This window comes from Rhododendron vialii, chromosome 12a, assembly GCF_030253575.1.
Source record: "Rhododendron vialii isolate Sample 1 chromosome 12a, ASM3025357v1".
NCBI classification, from domain to species: domain Eukaryota; kingdom Viridiplantae; phylum Streptophyta; class Magnoliopsida; order Ericales; family Ericaceae; genus Rhododendron; species Rhododendron vialii.
In genome coordinates this window covers 10,750,119-10,765,342 of record NC_080568.1, presented here as the reverse complement: position 1 = coordinate 10,765,342, position 15,224 = coordinate 10,750,119, and the positions used below count along the sequence as shown (strand labels likewise).

At 37.5% G+C, this 15,224-nt stretch overlaps 1 protein-coding gene across 1 annotated transcript; it reads right to left on the bottom strand.

Moving 5' to 3' along the window:
* Positions 1 to 7,100: 7,100 nt before the first annotated feature.
* LOC131311750 (protein MIZU-KUSSEI 1) lies at positions 7,101 to 8,406 on the bottom strand. Its single transcript, XM_058339315.1, has one exon. It carries the CDS (start codon positions 8,058 to 8,060, stop codon positions 7,260 to 7,262), a length of 801 nt encoding a protein of 266 aa, XP_058195298.1. The 5' UTR covers positions 8,061 to 8,406; the 3' UTR covers positions 7,101 to 7,259.
* Between the last annotated feature and the right edge of the window lie 6,818 nt (positions 8,407 to 15,224).

The following is a 15,224-nucleotide window of genomic DNA, read 5'->3' as shown; positions in this document are numbered from 1 at the left end:
CAAAAGAACAGGGCCTCCAAATGCAATATAAATATAGAGTAGTTTATTTTTTGTAGACAAACCAACAAGCAAGTGGTATTCTTCTAGTCTTCCCCGCTGCGGGGCAACAGCGAAGGGCTCTAATAACAAAGGATTCTCTCATCGAGACGAATGACTAATCCAAGATATAACGTGAATCTAACAAAAATTCACATAATATGTATAAAAACACCAAAAGAAAAATTTAGGAAGAATATGCTCAAGCTGTCTGATATGTGTGGGTTTCACATGTATTATGCGAGGTCTACATCCGAATCTGTACGTGTTCGAACATGCACTGAAAATGTTTTCCATTGGATATCATCTAGAAGCTATGTGTGCTTGACCGCGGAAAATTCCTACCTCACACAATTAGTCCATGCCTGATTCCGCCATTAGATCTCTCACAAGAGTCTACGTGATGTGAATCTGCCTAGAATCTCACCCCTCTTACTGGTCTGCGCTCAAAGTGATAGTAACTTCATTTGGCCAACATCCTTGTATTCCTTCATCACCGGCCGGTCTTTGTCTTATGTTTGTAATTAGGACCTTTTTTTCCTGCTAACTGCTAACGAGGAAAGGGGAATGAAGGCGGAGACTAGGCTTGGGGATCTGTCTCTAGGCATGACCATAAAGCCAACGAACCTGTAGTGAGTCCACAAGTGGTGATCGGAGCGCAAAGGTGCGCGCTGCCTCACTTGAAGCCAGAGCGATCCAAGGGGGGAGTCCAAACGGGTCTAATAAAGACTTGAGTAGGGAGGGCGTTCGGAGGGAGTGTCAATAGCACGCCTTGAACTCTACTTAATAGTAATACAGTCAAATCTTAACTTGTGGACCACCGGGTCACCGCCACCTTAATTTACCACCTAAATCCGTGTAATGTCTGTCTCATTCGGTCAATCAGCGTATAGTTTTCCCACTTTTCGGGCTAGCTTGCTAGCTACGACATCATTCCTAGAAGTACTTGACCTTTCAAACGCAAGATTTTCTTCCAAAAATTGGCACCAGCCAGCCATTAGTAAAACAAAGTCCGCGTTTAAAGTTGTGACGTGGACCCTTTTACTTTTTTTAATTAGTCCGGACCGTTAATGAGATCATCCAATTATACAAAATAATATTTTTTTGGTCATCATGCAATTATACAAAGAATATTTGTTGGCTCATGAAGCTTTATATTATAGAGATACGCTTAAAAAAAGAGGATGGGTTCTCAGTCATTTAATTATTTATTCGCGTTAAAAAATTTGAAGTGGGATATGGTTTTGTCTTTTCCCGGGGTGGGAGTTATAGGAAATATATCAATAAAAACAACGTTACGATTAATCCACTAAGTGCAACTATCAAAATAAGATTAATAAAGACTTATATCACACAAAAGAGAGCACCGACAACATGACAATATCGAAAGAAAGAGCGGCGATAACACAAAGGATACACCAGCAAACATTGATGAGGTAAGACCACGTCGGAGATATATACGCTTGCAAATCAGATAACCAGTTTTCATAGTAGTTCCACTAGCAATAACTTTTCCACTCCACAGAATCTGGCCAATAGGTAACTGGGATATGGTTGAATGGTCAAGAATGAGATATTTGTTATTCGTGGGGGATCTTGGCTATGTTTTTCAAAATTTTATGTAGTTAAAGGCGAGTGTTAGGCTGTTAGCCACTAGGATCGTGCATATCATTGTCAAGAGTAAAAGTAAACTTTTTTTTACTTGAGCGTTAGGCTAGCTGTTACCCAAAGCAAGTCAACTTTAATTTTTACTTAAAAGTTTGGTTAATTTCCTAGATATTTGGATAAAGTAAAATTTTTTAATTTTTTTGATTCAACTTGTCTAGACGAATAAATAATTTTAAAAAATTGGTGCAAAATTAACAAATGTAATTTTTTTAATAAAGACAAAACATGCATTTTTTCTAATAGTAGTAGTAAAAAAAGTGTTAGTAGAACGGGACCTAATTATTCAATATTTTCCCGATACCATACAGCCACGTACGTAATGACCGAGAAGCAAATAACCCTTGACAAATTGCTATTGACACCAATTTCAAGTGCAACACACAAGTATTGACTCAAATTCCACGATTCCCTAAACAGGACTAGTCTTTATTTATGTTAATAGAACACACCCTAACTTAGTTTACTTTTTCATCGTTCGCTTTGTCTTCTAAGTTGTTTTGTATTGAGCTTAATTTAATTACTCTATTACGGACTTCACATGATTGATGTAGTTTTTCATTTTTGTAACTCTTTAAATGTAATTTTCCTACCACTTAATAGCAACTAAACCACCAATCGCCGTTGTCATCACCAGACCCACCCTGCTGCTATCTCCACCGCCACTACTGCCACCATCATCCTTCCACCATTAGCACAATCACTTCTCCACCGCACCACAACATGACGATCACCGTCACCACTATGATCACCATACCAAGCGCTCTGTGCCCCTGAGCCCCAAATCCATTCTCTATCACACATTGTGATGGGATCCACACACTTTGTCTTTGATCCCCCCAAATATATGGTGGAGAAGGGGCTTGGGTCCTGGGATACCAAGTGTTGGTGTGCGAGAAGCATTGAAAATTTTTTCACCACACCACCAAATGCATACACCACTTAGATCTCCACCACTATCCTTCTATCGTTGTCGTACCACCACCCCTTCAAACTATATATATGTGGCTCTTAGACCATGTTCGTTTTGGAATTTGAAATTTCCTTTTTGCGCACGGTCTCCAATAAAATTTCTCTAAATTATTACTCTCATTTCTCTATCTATTTTTTTGCACTAATTATCCAAAATCCCAAAACCCAAATCCCAATCCCAAAATGAACATGGTCTTAATGTTTATCAAATAGCTTTTGGCATTAAAAAATTCAGCATTCAGTTTTTTTTTATCTAATTTTTCAACTTTCGGCTTTGATTTTCGAATTTCAATTTTATCAAATCGTTAAATTAATGATTATGAAAAAGTAGAAGCTTTATTATTATTAATTTTTTGAATTCAAAGTATCCGAACTAGCTTATTCGGGTACACAATTAATTTTGTTTGTGACGCGTAACATTTGTAGAGGAAACCTGTTTTTGAGCATTGTACGAGAAACTTCATGTCCACTATGTCCAGTTGCAAACAAACAGAACAATACAAGGAAAGTTTAAGCCGGCACCCATATGAATTTCCATTCTATTTTCCTATACCGTTGAAAAATTCAATAGTCTTTGGCGTGCACCTCACTTCTCTCTCTCTCTCCACCTTTTACATCCTCATAACCGCATAACGCTAACCTTGTTTCTTGTCTCCCCATGTACACACAAGTATATAAACCCCTCTCGAGCCAAAACGCCTATATACTTATTCCATAAACCCTACAGATATACTCTCACATGCATATGGCTTCTTCTAAACCGATATTTCTCTTTCTCTTCCTCATTCTCATCAGCTCTTGCGCCGCGACTCGACCGGGCGGCACGATGGTTCTGGAAGGCGGCCTGATAAAGGTATCAGAGCATTTGCGGCGACTAAAAGGTGAAGGGTATTTTCGTCAAGGTTTGGTGTTCAACATGTTGCCAAAAGGGACCCCTCTCACTCCTTCTGGTCCATCACACAGGCACAATGAAGTTGCCAACTCTTCACCGAAAAATTGAGAATTAAAAGGTCTACTACATATACAGAATTCTATAGTTCTTAATTTTTCCATCTCCATCTTAATTTCCTAATTTTCTCTCCAAAGGGTTGGTAGTAATTATTTTTTGATCGAGTAAGTAGCCTCATGAGATCATAAGGTGAGGATATCATATAGAAAAAATGGTTTGTTGCAGTGTTGTAGATTCTTTTACAAGCATAAGGAAGTTTTGTATACGATCTGTTGAATTATTGGAGAACATAGCAATAGAATTTTGTTGTGCCTTGTCTATATTTAAGTTGTTTAATTTATTTTGATCCAATATTTCAATGGCACCCTCTCTCTCTCTCTCTCTCTCTCTCTCTCTCTCTCTGCGCGCATGACATTTGACTTTTGAAAAGGGTAAAAAAGGCAACAACTGTTTTGTTGTTCTTGCATTATTGTGCTAGGAAGTAGGAAAGATGGATGGTTAGTCAATTAATCTAATACAATTGACTGAAAAGTGGTTTAAAATCACCTTTATAACTAGATGCCTGTAATCTGAGGATGATTAATGATAATTAAATTATTAGACTTCATATTCATTGTAATTCAAGCATTGAAGTAGCCATTAAAATGTTTACTCTATAATTGGATCAATAATCTTATTTGGGAAATATTTATTTAAAAATGAATAACATTCGAACATGAATTGGTACATATTATGGACTGAGCCAGGAACTCGGAATTATCAAGATAGAGTGGGAATCAAGTTTCTGCATAGTTTAAAAACGTGGTTCTTGGTTCAATATGTCATCAAGAATGAGATTTCTATCATAGTCTTTTCTAAAATTAGGCCAAGACTTGGGGGCATATAATAAGATCAAAATTTAATTTAATGAAAAATTGATTAAAAATGAAAGACCCATAACTCCAGCTGGAATCAATATTTTACTGTACATCATTTGGCTATGGAAATGTCTTGTCTGCAGTCAAGGTTTGGACTGCAGAGGTGTAGTCTAAGTAATCGCAACCGTCGGATAATTTTTTTAATGGTCAAGATTTGTTTTGATATTCTCATCGGTATGAATATAGTTTTACAAGTAAGAGTATTCAACGATAGATCTGAACCACTAATTGTCAATATGAATGGTCCATATTGAACTGCACACACTTCTCTGCAGTTGGCTGTAGAGAAGCCGGATCCTTTGGCAATACCACAGGTGCTAGAATGGGCCGGATAGGGATGACGAAATGGTATTTTGTCAAATCTGGTTTGGTAATATACCGACTTCTTTACAAACCTTTTAGCACATCCGTTACAAAGAGATTCAAAACTGCTATGAACAAATTAAGACCAAGGTGTATAGATTTGAACATGTGTAGATGTGTTTGAAATGTCCAATATGTAGGAACACCACATATATCGTTTTAAACCCACGTGAATTAGGTGTTTTCTAATACATCCGTGTCTGAATCTGTGTACTTTAATCTGAGTCTGTAGCATGACTCATATAGATTATAGGAAGGTATTGCTCTAATTAGGATTTAGCAAGGTTATCGGCAAATGGGCAGATGCAAATTTGTTGCAGAAAAACGGGTGCTATCGATATAGAAACTTCCTCACGTGGGGTTTGCTTTTTTAATCGAAATTTTGTTAATATTTTTACCTTCTCACTTAACTTTGAAGGCCGAGGAATATTGATGATCATTTTCCAAGAAAAATTTGTGCGTGTTAATCTAAAAATTTTGGGAGCTAATTTTAAAAGATTCTTGAATTTAAAAAGTTGATGTGAGTACCAGAGCCGACCCTGACTTTTCGAAAGTTTAAAGCAAAAATGGAAAATAGGGTCACTTTTGGTGGACTATGTCTTTCCCTTGGCGTATAATCCCCTAAGTAATTTCATTGTAATTATAATAAGAGCACACGATCACTATCTAGGGCTACCGAGACTTGTTTGGTTATTTATATTTTAGGTAATGTAAAATTGGGCCGTAGAGTGGATAGGTTTTGGGCCAAATCAGGGCTCAACTGGACCCAAAGTGCTGAATGTATGTAGGCTTCAGGTCCGAGTCAAATCGAGTTTGGAATGGAGCACTTGGACTTTAAAAAACATTTCTTTTCATTTTCCTTTTCGCCTGCATCTCTGATTCAAGCACAGACGTGAATCTTATATTAAAATATTTTTTTTGAAGAGAAGCCCAAATTGCATTTTTTAAAAGCGGTCCGGCACTTACATAGATTTTCATCCAAAAACAAAGATAAAGAGCTACAACCAAACCTTAAACACTAACGATATCCAATATACACAAAGAGGCGAATTTATGTTTAAATCTTAAATGCGAGTCTCAAGAACTCTATCCACACCGACAATAAAATTCGACACCAGTGGTTGTTAGAAATTTAGACACTAAGTCGCCTTAGGGTGGCGCAAACACCATATCAGAGATAACAACAAAAGCCGATGGAAATCCCACCCAAACTGCTATCCAACAAAGTCATGTGTTGTGGTAGAGGAGCATGTGACATCATGTGGCGGTGCTCTAGCGGATTGAATTTTTTTTCCTCACATGAATGTTGAGTGGTGGAGGCCACGTTGTGATTCAGCAGCACTTCATAATCATTTTTTTTTCCACCCTAGAAGAGAGTCTAGGTAGTTACAAGCAATACTAAGATCGAGGTAAGTTTTTGCTGCATAAATGGTGGTAAAAGTGAGGGAAAAAAAAGGGAGATATAATTAGTCCTAAAAGTTTGATGGAGATGCTCGATCCTATGATGCCATCTCTATGCATGATGACTTATGCTATTAGTTGTAATTTTTTTTTTTTTTTGTGTGGAAAGAGAATAACCTTTTAATGTGCATAGTTCCAACTGGTTAATGTTTAAGGGGAAGTGATGGGTGGGAATATTGTCCCTAGGCCAATGTAATCACAAGTCCCATATGCATCACCAAAGGTCAGGTAGCCAGGCCAGTGGAAGAGCTCTAAATAGTGTACTTTTAATTAAAATATCTATTTTGTATATGATAAAGTTGATTGTCAGAATAATGAAAAGTTGAATCATGATTGTTAAGTTTTCTAATGCATGCTTGAATAGTTAATTCATAAGAATAATATGGCAGCACATCTTATATATCTTGCTGTTCCTTTTGCGATTGAGTTAGCTAGCGCGTTTTGATTTATCATACCGAAGTAACTTTTACATGACCATGCAAAAACCGGTCGGATATCGAGTTACCCAAAAAAAAAAACAAAAAGCAAAATCATTGGGTTACTAAAATTTATGTTGCATAATGTCATTTATAAAACAAATTAACAATCCTAAGAAATGGGCACGGTTATAACTTATTAAAGGAGACTTGTAGAACGATGTGTAGTACACCGAACACCATCTCTATCAATGAAACATGCTATATTGATCTTTCCCGGCCTCTTCACTGCCCAAATTCAAAAAAAAAACAACTCAAAAAGAAAAAGAAAAAAGGAACAATGATTTTCCCATTCACCATTAATGAAAACAAAGACATTTTAAAGAAAAGAAAGGCATAGCTTTTATGGAGAGAATGAACCTTTTATTGATGAAAACATCAAAACTTGAAGCTCAAATTGGACATGGCAAGTGACCAGAACTAAACCCTAATCAAGTAAACGCTGAGTTCAGGACCCCCATGGCCATCAGGGTTCATCATGTAGAAAGCTTCCGAATCTTTTGACCCCACAACTCTCTCAAACTTAGCTCTCATGTACATGAGCTCGCCCTCCGACCCGGACCCGGACCCATCGCCACAACCCGGCAACACTCCGGCGCCCATCGAAACCGGCCCGACCGCGTTCAACACCTTCCACTCATCGGGCCCACAGTCATGCCTCATTGCGTACCCACATTTCTTCCCATTGCAATATGCCCTCCAGATGGGCTCCTCAAGCAATTTCCCCACTTTCTTCTCTGTTTTCTTCTTCTCGCACTCGAGCGCGATTCGGACTAGCCCGGATGCCATTTCCCTAACGAGAACACTCGTCGGCATCGCAATTTCGACAAGAAAGGCGGGATTCAACTTGGGATCCTCCTGGAACGCGAAATGGACGTGCCCCCTCCTGTAACCAAACAGGGTCCCCACCACTCGGGTGCCCAGACCCGCAGCGTGGCGTTGCGATCGGTTCTTGCTGCCAAAAACAGCAAGAGCCCATCGCAACTTAGCCAGTTTCTTCTTCTTCACCGGTGCCTTCGCTACAGTAGTTAGTGCTGGCACTGGGAAGTCGAGCTGGCGAACCTTTAGCTCCTCCTGATCACAAGCATGGGAGGAGGAGCTGAAAGTTAGGATTTCCTCATCATTGTCATCTTCGTCTTCCACCTTCCTCTTCCAACTGAAGTACCTCCTAGAGAATGAGAATGAAGAGTCATGAGGGGATTTTGCTGTGATTGCCCTCATTTGAGAAACAGCCAAAACAAATGAAGAGGAATTAGACTCCTAAGAGGATGGGTATCAGAGAGATAGGAATGAGAACAAAGGATAGAGTCTGAGTGATTCGGTCAAGTTCTATTCTATATAGTGCTTGTATGAGCTGATTTTTTGGGTTGTAACTTTTTTATTTATTTTCAGCTCTATGCGACTGTGGGTCTGGAAAAGAGAAAGCCCTCACGAAAGGAAGGTGAGCAGCCCTACCTAACGACATGAAAAAATGAGATAGGAAGCGTGTAGACACATGAGAGAGAGAGAGAGAGAGAGAGAGAGAGAGAGAGAGAGAGAGAGAGAGAGATTATACAACAACAGAACTGGTCTGAAGTGGGGGGAAAGGGGAATAATAGAATATGAAGGGACAAGCTTTGTGGAGGGTATGACCTAACTTGGGGTGGAGCCGTGGAGGCCTTTGGTCAAGGAAATAAGGAGAGAGTATGGGGATGGGGAAAGAAAGGAGTAATTATTTAGTGGTCCAGACCGCAAGTGGCGCCACCCATCTTCGCTGGGTTCATACACTTGAGCCGGTAGAAATGTACATGTGGTTTTGGGAAGCGTTAAAGCACCGCGTGTTGTGCGTCAAGACCACCAAATAATTTTTCAAGAGAAAGGGATAGACTTTGACTAATAATATCAGTAGCATTGGAAACAGTTAAGGGAAGGTAAAGGCCATACCAAACTGGACCAAACCAAGAAGCCCCACTACTCCCAACTCAACCATTGTGCCAATTACACATTTATCAATGAGCCCCCATTACCCACCTTGGGGTTTTGTATAATGGAAAATGCAAAAAATAGCTCACCAACAACCACTGCTTAGTGCAGTTAGTCAGTCATTATCTTTCCTTTGTGGAAGGTCTTGGGTTCGAGCCCCACAGAGGGCAAACCCTTTAGGGGACTAGGGCAATGGATAGTTTCTGGTCTTCCCATGCTAACTCTAACATTCCCACTAACCCCCGCTGATATATATCACTGTGGCCAAAAAAAAAAAAAGAAGCTGCCGCTAAAATCTAAAAAGTCTATTGAAATGTATGAAAAATGTACATACATGTGTCAAAATGCATTGAAAAATGTAAAAAAATGTATTAAGAAGTGTGCTTTTATTTAGCTTATTGACAGTTCACTAGACCTTGTATGATAGACTTTATTGATGTACTCTTATCATTGCTCTTTGTATTTGTTTATGTAAAGAAAAATAAATTATTGCCCTAGCGTGCGTATACATTAATAGTATGTTAACATCAATAGCGTGCATATATTTTTGTGAAGTACTACTCCCTCTGTGACATTTTTATTGTGCCTTATTCGACATTATTTTAATCCATCTGTTCCATTTTAATTGTTTATTTATTTTTTTATTCGTGTCGTTCTTTAAACGCTTATATGTTCTAATCTATTACTGTTTTTCGTAATTTTGAAAACTTTAAATTATAGACTTTAATCGAGAACTATCAAACAAAATCCATATATATTGCATATTTTTAGAGATTCATACTGGAAGATATAAACGATTGAAAAATGATATGAATACCAAGAAAGGACAAACAAAATGGGATAGAGGGGGTAGCTTCTAACCAGTTAAGCTAATACTGTGCTTTCGTAGTAATAAATGTTACTCATCAATTAAAAGATCTCTCAAGTAGACAAATAATTATAATCGAAAAATAGAACACATCTACACATCTACGTACATGTTATTATATAATAATGATAGACCAAGAGACTCTGTTCCAATTTTGCATGCCTTCTGGTTGATCAGTGTCAACAAACTATTACTCTAACAAACACTACTTAGAGAGTATAGATCCTGGTGCATGAATGGTTCTTAAATGTATAGATCAGTATTTTTTTGGGGGTAATTTGTATAGATTAGTCTTGTGTTCATGTTAAAAGGACAAGGACACGAAAAGAGAGAGTCTATTTTCGAAGCATTTTCCGCTCTTTTGTTCAGGGTAAAATAGCATTTTACTAGGTGCGATCTAGCATTTTATGCGCAATCTCAATGAAACATATGCTTATCAAGAGATGGCCAAATAAATATGTCGAAAGCATGGTTCACCATATGGCGTCTGGACACTCGAGTTATCAAAAATAACAATAAATAAATAAATAAAAATGACATGGGTATGTACTTCGTACATTAATTAGAAATCCATGCATGTAAACATGCACAGAATTGGAAGGTTCGTGGTTTTTGGGCTCTATCTTTTCTTTAGTCTATAATCTTCCAAGGACTAGGAGTACCCATTGTGCTGTTAATTACCCCCAAAGTTTATTACTCCAACTTTGGTCCTCATCTTTATCAATTTATCGAATTATCCTTTTTATTTCTGAAAGATGCTTCAACAGTTGAAAAAAGCCAAGGGCAATGCACAAAGAATTCAATATGGAGCATCATTACCTTTTGAAGGCTTGAGGAGAACAAACAAAATAAACCCTTAATCAATCTAAAAATGAAAAGCAAAACATATAGTACGTAAAAAGGTAGAAAGAAATTTTTGAAGTATTGATCATTACTAGAACGTTAAAAGTATAACTTAAATATCATTCTCTTCTTGCATTTTTTGTGGCTAAAGTAGTAATTATGCTACCATAGTCAATATTTCTTGCGATCTCCTTTTCAATTGAGAAACTGAGGTAATGGACTTATTTTCATACCTAGTGCGTACTCTTTAGCATTGACAGGACGCACATAAAGTAACTTTTATGGCTAAAAGTGAAAAACAAGCTAGCAGATCCAAAATGTCAAAAAAACTGATCTAATTAGGCCTAAACTTCTTGTCTCCCCGAGAGAGTGTGCTCCACACTAGTGCAGAAAAAATGCATCTAATTTTGACTGAATTTTCAAACATTACATCCTTTAACAAACATCAGTTGACGATCTTGTTCTACCATCTAACAAAAAAATTGACCACATAGGACATAGAACCAAGGTTTTAAGTATTGGTAGGAAGTATCGAGTGATACGTAGCGGGAATCGGATATAATGATTGTGAAATTTTTTGATTTATTTTCGGCGCCGGAGGATTGCCTGAAGCGACCGTAGCAGTCACGTAGCGGTAGTGAAGCACGTAGCTAAAATAAGCTGATATGGGTGTGAATTTTTTGATAGCTAGCGCATGTATAACAGTGTCAGAGAAACGAGAATCCCTTATGCAGAGGCCGATACGCTAAGTTGCGACTGGTTCTATAAATCCTCACACTGTCACACAAAACCCCTTACAGTCAAACTTGGTTGAATTTTGTGGAAATGATCGATGATTGTATGGACCCATGTGGACGTAATTATTAGGAATTAAGCCAAATAAGAAAACATTTTCTTGAGTGACCTAAACACGTTTACAGATCAACTAATCATGAGCTAAAACCCAGCTAAAAAGATACATATAGTATAAACTAGAGCATCTTCAGTTCATAGGACCCCACAGTACGTAAGTTTTTGTTTTTGAAAAAGAATCTACGTATTATTTAGTACTCCTGTGAAGAGCGTGATCTAGGACCAACCACCAAAACTGAACTTGAGCGATCCATTCTTAAACAACCTTAAATCGAAAGTCGGTTGCGTGAATATATGGTTTAACATGGAGAAGAGAAAAAGGAACACCATGTTCTTGAGTTATTTAACGGTACAGATCAGTAGGTGCAGATCCATGAGCACGAATATCTCGCCGGACGGCTGGAGGTCACGTAACCATGTTGAAGTCGAACACCTACGTACATGGTCCTGTATGTCTTGTTCAACAAATCATAGGGTATTTTGCTATACGGGTAAGATTATCGTATCTTGGATATGTTATATCCGTCAATATGTAGTCGAATTCAGTACTTGTAGCATAAGCGGCTGCTTGTACTTGATAAGTCAAAATTGTGTGTCAAAATGGACAAAAAAACTGAAAGTAGCGCCCAATTTCTGGAGAAAAATTTCGTAATCTTGTAAATCCTCTTCAATAATGAGAAGTCAGATCAAACTGTGGGAAATATGCTTGAAAAGGGAAAAAATGTGGCTACACTGAAATGGAACTGCAGAACAGGTGAACCAATCATTTTGGCAATGTTATTTTGGCACCGATACGTGGACTTGCTCTGAGAGCATTTCCGCTGGGTTGGCGAATTCTTTGGGACCGTCATTGCTACCATTTTAATTAATAGAAATAAGTGCCGTTCTGCTCGATAGGTGGGACTGATATTGTAAAAAATTTCAAAATCACTTGTTATAGTATATGGTAAATTGGCAAACTAATTTTGTCGGCAGACTTCAATTACTAATTTTGGTCCAAAACAGCTTTGGAACCCATGAAGCAACATGGCTAAAAGAATTAATAAATGGCATTGTAGCGAGTCAAACTTTTATCAACGCCGCAACGATATGGCCCAAGTCAGTGGGGGTGGTCCAACATCCAATAACTACATACAATCATTAAAGCCAGTTTACTATTGGACTGCAGTCCAGCAGTTTGTGACTTCATGTTGGTTCCACTTTTCATGATTGGATTCGTTCATCTTGTACAATCACATAAGAGACGATGTTAATCATGGAGTTGGGGAAACTGCTGTTCCTTAAAGAGACAATAACCTGCTGTCTCGGTCTAGGGGGCCGTGCTCCGATCTCGTTCCAATGATCGGAAACGTTCACTTCGTAAAGCTCTTCGAGTTGAACAAATATGTAAAAAATCAGCTCGATCGGATATCATTAAGTGCCTAATCGAAACCTAAAAGAATGGATCCGAAACACTGGATCAAATCTACTAGAACCCATTATTGGCAAGTTATTTGTGTTCCGATCAGACACTTAATGATATCCGATCAAACTGATTTTTTGCATATTTGTTCAACTCGACGAACTCTACGAAATGAACGTTTTCGATCATCAGAGCAAGACCAGAGCGGAACCCCCTCGGCCGGGATAGCATGCTGCTGTCCCTTTCAAGGGACAGCAGCTCCCCCTAGTCCGTTGATCAGATACCAATAAATACATGATTGGAGTCCAAAAAAAATGAGTTGGACACAATGGATTTCAACTCTAAAAACGCATTGTTTTCAAAATGAATGTATTTCGATCAAGTATCGACTTATATTTGATCAACATTATTTTTTACGTGATTGTTCGGTTCGAGGAGTCTACACGTGAATGTGTCCAATCATGAAAGTGAAATTGAAATTAATAAAGTCGAAAAACAGCCAAACTGCACTCCGTGTAGTCCACTGGTAAACTGGAGACACTCTGTCTTCATAAATTCCCATTCTAGAAACCCAAATAAGTAGTACTTATTTTGAAATAACTATTTTTTTTGCAATTTTCAAACTTAAAAATAATGAGCTTACTGAAATCTAAAAATATGAAATATGGATCTTATTTGAAAAATCTCGATAAAATCTTTTATACGGTGCAAAAAAATTATTTTCGTAAGCACATTATTTTTAAGCTTGAAAAATTAAAAATAAATACTTCTTTTTTAAAAAAGTTTCTGAAACGGTTAAGTACCCTGACCCTTTTCGTAATTGGGCTAAAAAATTGTTTTGTATTGGAGCTATTTTATGTTGTTATGTAGTTGGACCCATTTTGGAAAAAAATTGTGAAGCAAAGGCCCATTTCTGTATTGAAAAAGGAAGCAGATTCTTTTAGGAAAAATGCCAGCTGTTTACACAGATTTTTTTCACATAGATCACGTACAGATCATTGTGTGGGGTCCACTTCGAGTCTCATAAAAATGAACCAATCCGTTCATTTAATGTAAAATATTTTGTCAAGGCCTCCTCCAAAAAATCAACTCAATACAATACCTATAAGTACATGATCCAATAATCTAATTTATCATTATTCTAAAATCTGAATGAAAATTTAGATGTTTGGATCGATCATCTATAGGTATTGGATTGAGATGATTTTCATCCGGGTCCCTAGAAAAAATATTTCACATTTAATGAACGAATCGGATCGTTTGTATGAGATCCGGAATGGACCCCACACAATAATCTATATATGCGAGATTTGTGTGGACATGTCTGTGAGGGTAGCACTACTGTTCTTTTACCCCTGCTCTTTATTTATTTTTTAATATTATATACATTAGTGGGGCTCGAACCTCCATCTTCACTGGGGAAGGCATGCCACACGCTAACTGCACTGCATGGGTTTGGCCTGCTCTTCATTTTCTGTCCCTGATTTTTTAATAACTCAGTGTGTTCGGATGAGTTGACACATACTTTGATTAATTCTACGAGACGAACTTCCCGTCCTCCTCTGCCCAGTGCACTAGCAGCAGGATCTTTGGCTTGCTTGGTCCACAATGTCCTGTTAAACAATCAAGGTTCAAGTTAATCCCCGGCCTAAAAAAATGAGTTCAAATTCTTGCACTAATCTGAACTGTTCGGTCCGTTCATTACGTAGAATCCGCAGAGTAGTAAATGCATGAAAAAAATAACCTTTATTGGTAGCTCAAAATTTGAATTTGGTTTATAAATGGTTATGGATGGTTAACTTTGAATTTATCTCCCGACGATTTTATAAACCAATTTTTTGTAATAAAGCTGATTTTTTAAAAACATAATATTATGCAGACCGTACCCTACAAGATGAATGGTTCAGATTACTGCAATATACGCACGGTGGGCCCACATATGGTTAGGACCAACAGTGCGGGGAAGCCGGAGGTGCAACCGCTTTAGCCGGAGGTGCATTCTATTTTTTTTAATTCTTATTTCCTTTTGGATCTTGGTGTAGATACTTATTTTTTCCCTTCTTATTTTTCTTTTGGATCTTGGTGTTTAGATAATATATGACTCTTACACCTCTTAAGCTTTAGTGATTGTACATATTAATCAAAACCAACGTTCAATTCTTTTGTGCACCTTAAATGTCACAAATACGAGTCAATTAAACGCAAGTAACTAAAGATGAATCAAAATGATTTATTTTCAGTCAACAAATATTAATAAAAAAACAAAATAACCGTTAGGAAAAGCACAGTGTATGACTTGTATTTTGTTATGTTTGATTCACAATTTTCTAATGGTATAATTTTTTTTTAAAAAAGAATCTTACTTAAGTAGCTTGTTATGTCAGGGGAAGATAGAATTGTTACAATTCGAACACGTACTTTAGGTCTAAAAAACTATTGAGGACCAAAATTATGAAGC